The sequence below is a fragment of the Primulina eburnea genome, chromosome 7 (assembly GCF_022965805.1).
Source record: "Primulina eburnea isolate SZY01 chromosome 7, ASM2296580v1, whole genome shotgun sequence".
Lineage (NCBI taxonomy): Eukaryota > Viridiplantae > Streptophyta > Magnoliopsida > Lamiales > Gesneriaceae > Primulina > Primulina eburnea.
The window spans coordinates 30,745,970-30,753,202 of record NC_133107.1 but is presented as its reverse complement, the minus strand read 5'-3'; the positions used below and the strand labels follow the sequence as shown (position 1 = coordinate 30,753,202).

At 35.0% G+C, this 7,233-nt stretch overlaps 1 protein-coding gene across 6 annotated transcripts; it reads left to right on the top strand.

Moving 5' to 3' along the window:
* Positions 1 to 2,311: 2,311 nt before the first annotated feature.
* Positions 2,312 to 6,769, top strand: LOC140837426 (zinc finger BED domain-containing protein RICESLEEPER 2-like). Of its 6 annotated transcripts, XR_012119326.1 has the most exons (5): positions 2,312 to 2,752; positions 4,102 to 4,230; positions 4,771 to 4,978; positions 6,397 to 6,470; positions 6,551 to 6,768. XR_012119326.1 is itself a non-coding variant. In XM_073203581.1 (4 exons), the coding sequence occupies exons 2-3, from the start codon at positions 4,345 to 4,347 to the stop codon at positions 6,441 to 6,443; spliced, it is 681 nt and encodes a 226-aa protein (XP_073059682.1). In that variant the 5' UTR covers positions 2,312 to 2,752; positions 4,102 to 4,344; the 3' UTR covers positions 6,444 to 6,470; positions 6,551 to 6,768. The 6 variants fall into 6 exon arrangements, 2 of the variants coding, with proteins under 2 accessions (XP_073059682.1, XP_073059683.1); XR_012119325.1 differs by lacking the exon at positions 4,102 to 4,230 and having other exon boundaries at positions 6,551 to 6,767; XM_073203581.1 differs by having other exon boundaries at positions 4,102 to 4,978.
* The last annotated feature ends 464 nt before the right edge of the window (positions 6,770 to 7,233 follow it).

Genomic DNA, 7,233 nt, shown 5'->3' with positions numbered 1-7,233 from the left:
TATCTGTTCATGGCATAATTTAACAAGATTCAAATGAGTGCAGGAAGAGGTACCGTAATTGAAGTGAAAGAATCATCAAAGCTCGTGGTTGATGGTATTTTAGCATACGTGAAAGCAATGGTGAAGTAGACGACGATCAAATCTCTGAAGGCAAGTGAGGAGAGCAACTATCCAATTGGGTTGACAAAGGACCAGAGAGCGGTAAGGCGGGTGACACTCACCGCCCAACTTCAACATTCCTCGATCATGAGGACATATACACTCTACCTGACAAAAGGGAAGATATTATTGCACAAAGAAATTCATTCATCAAGGGAGATCAAAAATAAAGTGGCAAAGAAAAAGTGTATGGAGTTATAAAACATGTGACATCACTTGTTCAATCTCGGTACTCCTTGCTAATGAAAAATAGGTGAAGTTAGAGAACGAACAACCCAAGAATCCATAAACAAATTCAGGAAGTTTAAAGACAGGTGATATTCTGTGACGTCCCGAAAATTTGAGTTCCACATGAACCACGTGCATGCGTGCAAGTTATTAAATTCCTCATGTATTTTATTAAATAGTTTTAATGCATGTTTATTTTATTAAATTTTGTTTTAATTCATGATTTATGAATTTTCATTATTTTAAAATATTATATGATGCACGTTAAAGCGTTTTCCTTGAGTTTTATGTTTCAGACGATTATTCGAGGCGGGATCGAGGAAAGGAGACCGGCGACGATTTAGGTGATTTTAAAATACGGTATTTTATTTAAAGTCAAGAAAATGGTATTTCAAATGATTTATTTAGTTTTTTTAATATTTTAAAAGCCTAATTTAATTATTAGGCGATGTTGTGATTTTAAAACTTTAAAAGACTTTCAATTGTGTATCTTTAAAATTCTCTTTTTAGTGAGTTAGCATTTTTATCAACATTTAATCTAATATTTTAATAGCAATTTAGTTAGGCTTTTAATTAGCATTGTTAATTTTGTAATTAAGCAATAATCATTCCCTAAATTACTACCTAACTCATGCACACACACACACACTTATACACACACCTACACGTCTAACACACACCACACACATACACATTTTCTTTCCCCATTATTTTGGAGAGCAAACCTAGGGTTCTAGGGAAAACTCAGCAGCCGCCCCCTCCCTTCAAAGATTTCAGTAATTCTCGCCACTTTTCCTCAAAGATTTTAGCGCCACGTTCGTCCCGGATCAATCCTCGCACCATCCCCGCTTCGGTATCGTCGTTTCGGTAACGTTTATCATCAAAGGCACGTAAATTCTGTTCTTTCTACATCGATCTTGTCATATTATGTGTTGTGTTATTTTTATGCGTAAAAATTCATGTGTGACGTTCGTCGTTTGAGCGGAAAATGGTTTGGATTAGTTTTGAAATATTTTTAGATCTGAAATTTCGTACTTTCCTATTCTGTAGAACACTGCGATTTTTCAGTCGGATTCTGAGAAAACTTTCAACGCATTAAACGTAGAGCTTTTCGATACTTTCGATTTGATATAAAATTCGAGTTATTTGGATAAAAATTTAGTGAGTTATGATGTTTTTCGTGGGACTGCTCAAAATGGGTTTTCAGGAAAGTATGATGTTGATGCGTTCTTGATGTTTTAATGTTGCAGGCTTCGTTGGGGATCGACGGATGATCGTTGCTGCGTATAGGTATATTGATAATGATGTTGGGAGTATTTTTGAGGTTTCAATTCATGTCGATAGGCACTTGAATCAATTAGAAGTCGTAGGAAACGAATTGATGTCATTGGCTATATTTTGCGTCGTATGTATCATAGGGTGAACGTCGTTGCTTTGGGGCGTTTATACAAGTTTGGTTCATTGTTATGGAATGCTAGGATGGGTCTCGGGGTATCGGTTCATGGTCCGCACAAACAAGTCTAGGATGATAAGCAGCACATGTATTGAATTTTCGTTGGTTTGCTTTTATCGAGGGTACACGGACCCTGGCATGGGGCTCGTGCCCTTGTTTTCTTCTGGATGCAACTTTTGCGTGCCGACACGGACACCCACACAGACCAGAGCACGGGTCCGTGCATTTGTTCTTCCGGAGTGTATTTTTCCAGTGTCTACACGGACCAATACCCGGACCTATGCACGGGGTCCGTGCCTCTACTTTTCTTCACGATACATTGCACCGCACCTACACGGACCTGGGCACGGGGTCCGTGTTTTTGGAAAAACTTATTGAATCCTTTGGAGTTTCATGTTATGGTTTAGTACAATGTTTTACAAGGTCGATTCATGGGAATTTTAGAACGTCCTAAGGAATTGAATGTAGCGATGTTCAAATTTCGGATAAAACCGAAAAAACCGACCGAACCGTAAAATTCGGTTTTTTCGGTTCGGTTTTTTCGGTTATTTGACCGGTTTCGGTTTTGAGTTTAAATATTTTCGGTTTTCCGGTTTGGTTTTCGATTTTTTTTAAAAATCCGAAATAACCGAAAAACCGAAATATATGAGAATTTGTTGTTTTTTTGTTGTATTGTACCCCAAACATGCCCTAACTTAAAAAATAAAAATAAAACTTAAAAATAAGTTAATAAATAATAACTAATTTATTTAGGGCTTTGAAGATTCTGAATATCATCCGCACGGCCCGCACAAATGAAGATGGAGAAACATAGCCTTTTTGGCTTCGAGCCTTCAAGAATTCACTATTTCACAGATCTCGAGTGAAGAGGAAGAAGAATCGAACGTCTTGGTGCTCTCTATATTTCCCATGGTATTTTTCTATGTTTTGTTTTCTTAATTTATTTTACTGTAGATTAACTAGTTAAAAAATTAATTGATGATGGATTGATGATAGCTTCTTGAATATTTCTTTGAATATCCTAATAGATGGCTGAAAATAATGCTGTAATTGATGAAAGTGGAGGTTCAAATGAAAATGAAAATGTGCCTATTGCTTCACCTACAGATTCGATTCATGTCAGTAAAAAAAGAAAAACCATGAAATCTAGATCTGTTGTTTGGGAACACTTTGAGAAATATACTGATTCTTGTGGGGCTTCTAGAGCAAAGTGTAATTATTGTGGTGCGAATTATGCAGCTGATTCAAATGCTAATGGTACATCATCTTTGAGTAATCATTTGAAAAAATGTAAGAAAAATCCCCACAACATGGAAACCAGTCAAGCAAAAATTGGTTTTCAACAAATTTCAAAAGATCAAAGGAGTGAAGTAACAATAAACATTTTGAAATATGATCAAGAATTAAGTAGAAGAGAGCTAAGATGATAATTGTGGATGAATTACCTTTTAGTTTTGTCGAGGGTGAAGGATTTAGGTACTTTGTGATTGTGACACAACCTCAATTTCGAATCTCATCTCATGCTACAGTGACAAGGGATTGTTTCGAACTCTTTTTGGAAGAAAAACAAAAACTTAAGAATCTTTTCAAAGGTATAAATCAAAGAGTTTGTCTTACGACTGATACATGGACTTCAATACAGAAAATTAATTATATGTGTATCACTGCTCGGTCAATAAATTATATGTGTATCACTGCTCACTTTATTGACCAAGATTGGAACTTTCATAAGAAGATATTAAATTTTTGTCCTGTATTCAGTCATAAAGGTGATGATATGGCGGTTGCGATCACAAAATGTTTGCTTGATTGGGGTTTGGAAAAAGTTTTCACTATCACTGTTGATAATGCTAGTTCAAATGATGTTACTGTGAAAGAAATGTCAAAACAACTCAGTAAATGGGGATTTAATTTGATGAACGATCAACATCTTCACATGAGATGTGTGGCTCATATTATTAACCTCATTGTTCAAGATGGTTTGAAAGAAATTGGTGATTTTGTGAGACGTATTAGACAAGCTGTAAAATATATTAGGCAATCTCCTATGAGGATTCAAAATTTTAAGGATTGTTGTGAAATTGAAAAAATAACAAGTAAAAAGACTTTGTGTTTAGATGTTGTCACTCGATGGAATTCTACATATCTGATGTTGAAAACGGCAAAAGAATTTGAGAAAGCTTTTGTTACCTATGCTGACCATGACTTGGGATTGTTGGATTATCTTCTTGGTTATGTTTGTGAAGATGGAAAATTTGCAGGGGCATTAACAAGTGATGATTGGGCAAATATCAGAAACATGGAGAAGTTTCTTGAATCATTTTTCAATCTTACGTTGAGGGTATCAGGGTCATTGTATGTCACTTCAAATGTTCAATTTCATGAAATTGGTGAGCTTTCTTGTGTTTTAAAAATGTTAACAGAAAGTGATGATCTTAATTTGAGAATGATGGCAAAGAAGATGAAAGCTAAATTTTGACAAGTATTGGGGTGCTCCAGAAAAGATGAATAAGATGATTTTTATTGCATGTGTGTTTGATCCTCGTTTCAAATTTGATTATGTTGCTTTTGTATTTTTGAGGATGTATGGGGAAGAAAAAGGAGAGAAAATGGCAGATCAAGTAAAGTCATACATGATTACTTTATTTGATGAATATCAAAAGATAAATTCAAAAATATCTAAGCTAGCATCTAGTTCATCTACTTCATCTATTGAGACATTGGAAGCATTGAGTATAAATTCTGGAAGCACTCATAAAGGAACTTTAATACAACAAGAATACTTGAGACATAAAGCCAAGAGTGGAAGAATAGATGCCAAAACTAAGTTAGATAAGTATCTTGGTGAAGAAATTGAGGTTGCAAATGAAAGTCTTGATATTTTACTTTGGTGGAAAGTTAACTCACCCATATTTCCTATTCTTGATGAGATGGCTCGTGATGTGTTAGCAATTCCTATCTCTAATGTGGCATCAGAAAGTGCATTTAGTACAGGAGGACGTGTTCTTGATTCATTTAGAAGTTCATTAACTCCTAAGTTAGTGCAAACTCTTGTTTGTCTTCAAGATTGGCTTAGAAAAGAATCTTCACCAGTTAAAATAGAAGAGGACTTGAATAATCTTGAACGACTTGAATCTGGTAAAATTTGGAGTATACTCATTTTATCAGGGGCGGATTTAGTGTAGGGCGAACGGGGGCCACGGCCCCCCCAAAAAATTTAAAAAAATTTTTAGTATTGGCGACGGTTTGGTTAAACCCGTCGCAATATAGCAACGGGTTATCAAAAACCGTCGCTGATATTGATCGGCGAAGGTTCTTGTCAAAACCGTCGCTATATTGCGACGGGCTTCTCATCACGGTCGCTATATAGCGACGGTATCATGCTTTACCGTCGCTATATAGCGACGGTTTTGTTAAGAACCGTCGCTATATAGCGACGGTTATTAATAAAACCGTCGCTATTTTTCTATATATACCACCACCCTTGCCGAACATTTTCTTAAACGATTTCGTCCATATCAAGTAGTTGTCAGTACTCATACTTATTTTCAGAAAGCAGGTAATTCTACATCCTCTTGAACTTATGGATTATTGAATTCATGTTTGATTTATGAGATTTTATTGTGTTATGATGTTAGTTGATTTAAACGATCAGATTTTATTTATTGTTTCAGGTGTAGTTTTTTTTTTCATAAATGGGAAAATCTGGTACAATTGATAAATTCTTTAAGAGAAAGATACCAAATCAATTAGATTCACCCAACTCTACAGCTCAGTCCATAGCCTCGAATGATAATCTTCCACCTGAGGTTGAGTCTCAAAAGTTTAGAAAGGTTGAAAATACCAGGGTTGATCTTAACTTGTTAGATCTTGATCCAGGATTGCGTCGACAAATATGGGAATACTCAAAATGCATGTGACTCATTGAGATATCTAGATATATGCAAATTTGTTGAAAAGTTTTATCCACAAGATTTTACTAGTGACGAAAAAGAGCGACTAGAGATGCAGTTGAAACATTATGAGCATAATGTAGTTATAGAGCCATACTACAAAAGTCTTTCAACTCTTTCTGAGTTGTGTCAATGGTTGGTGAAGACTAAAAAAGCTGATATATACGACCTTGTTTTTAGAGTGATCGTGCTTGTGTTGACTCTTCCAGTTTCTACAGCTACTACAGAACGATCATTCTCAGCTATGAATATCGTCAAAACTCGGCTTCGGAGCAAAATGGAGGATGCTTTTCTCTCGGATGCATTGATGATATTTATTGAAAGAGAAATTGCTAAAAATATTTGTATTGATACTATCATTGAAGATTTTGAAAACTTTAAGGAACGTCGAATTCCTTTTAGTTAGAAATACTTTTGTTAAGAAAAGTACGGTTGATGTTTTGTTCAATATAACCTGTAGAATTTTTGTCTTTTCCTTTCTAAATTTTTGTTTGTCTTTTGTAAGCGGCCCCCCCAGTGTCGAAATCCTAGATCCGCCCCTGCATTTTATTATAATTATTTTGTTCTTTATTGATTGATGATCAATATTTTTACTTTATATAGATTTTCGGACTAACAACGAAAAAGATTCTCGTGTAACCAATGTATAGGTTCAATTCCAATAGAAGTGGTAACCGGTAAGTTAAAACATATTTAAAATTGTCGTTTTCTTCTTTTTTTAATTTTGTTCTTTTTCTAATAAGAGTTGTTCTCCCAGATTTTATAGATGTGGTGCTACCAGGTTGAATAATGGAAGTAACAAAGAAGCAATGCTGCCAAAACATGACTACATGCCTTTCATTTTCTTCTAGTTGTTTTATCAATTGTAAATCTGTTGCTTTTAGCATAACTCTGTTACCTTTAATTTTGTTACAGTTGATAGGTCATAGGAGAAATGATGAAACTTATGGTGTTTATTTTAACATTTTGTTCTATTTTTGTTACAGTTGATAGGTCATAGGAGAAATGATGAAACTTTTGGTGTTTATTTTAACATTTTGTTCTATTTTTGTCTTGAATTGTTAGTTTTATAAATGTGTTTTTTATCATTTAAATTGAGTGTTTCTTACACCAAACCGAATCGAACTAAAATGGTTCGGATATCGGATTAGGCATATGTAAAATCGAAAACCGAAAAACCGAACCGAAATGTTTAAAAACCAAACCGAACCGACCGATGAACACCCCTGATTGAATGAACTTGTAAGTAAGTATGATTAATACGTCTAAGCTATGGAAGTTAAGTATGCAGTTTCATGTTAGTATGTGCAGCAGCGACGGCTCCAGTCGAAGTCCAACGAATCCCTCATCGCCAAGTAAGTAAGTATTTCGACGTGCAAGAAAATATTTTTAAGTTTTTGAGGTATGCTAATTGTCTCGTGACCAAATTATGAATGGGTT

Bases quoted from the DNA above. Each gene is read 5' to 3' on its own strand.
- LOC140837426 (XM_073203581.1), top strand. From the start codon at position 4,345: ATGAATAAGATGATTTTTATTGCATGTGTGTTTGATCCTCGTTTCAAA. The intron at 4,979-6,396 runs GTAAAATTTGGA...TACTTTATATAG, and splicing joins TCTTGAACGACTTGAATCTG to ATTTTCGGACTAACAACGAA.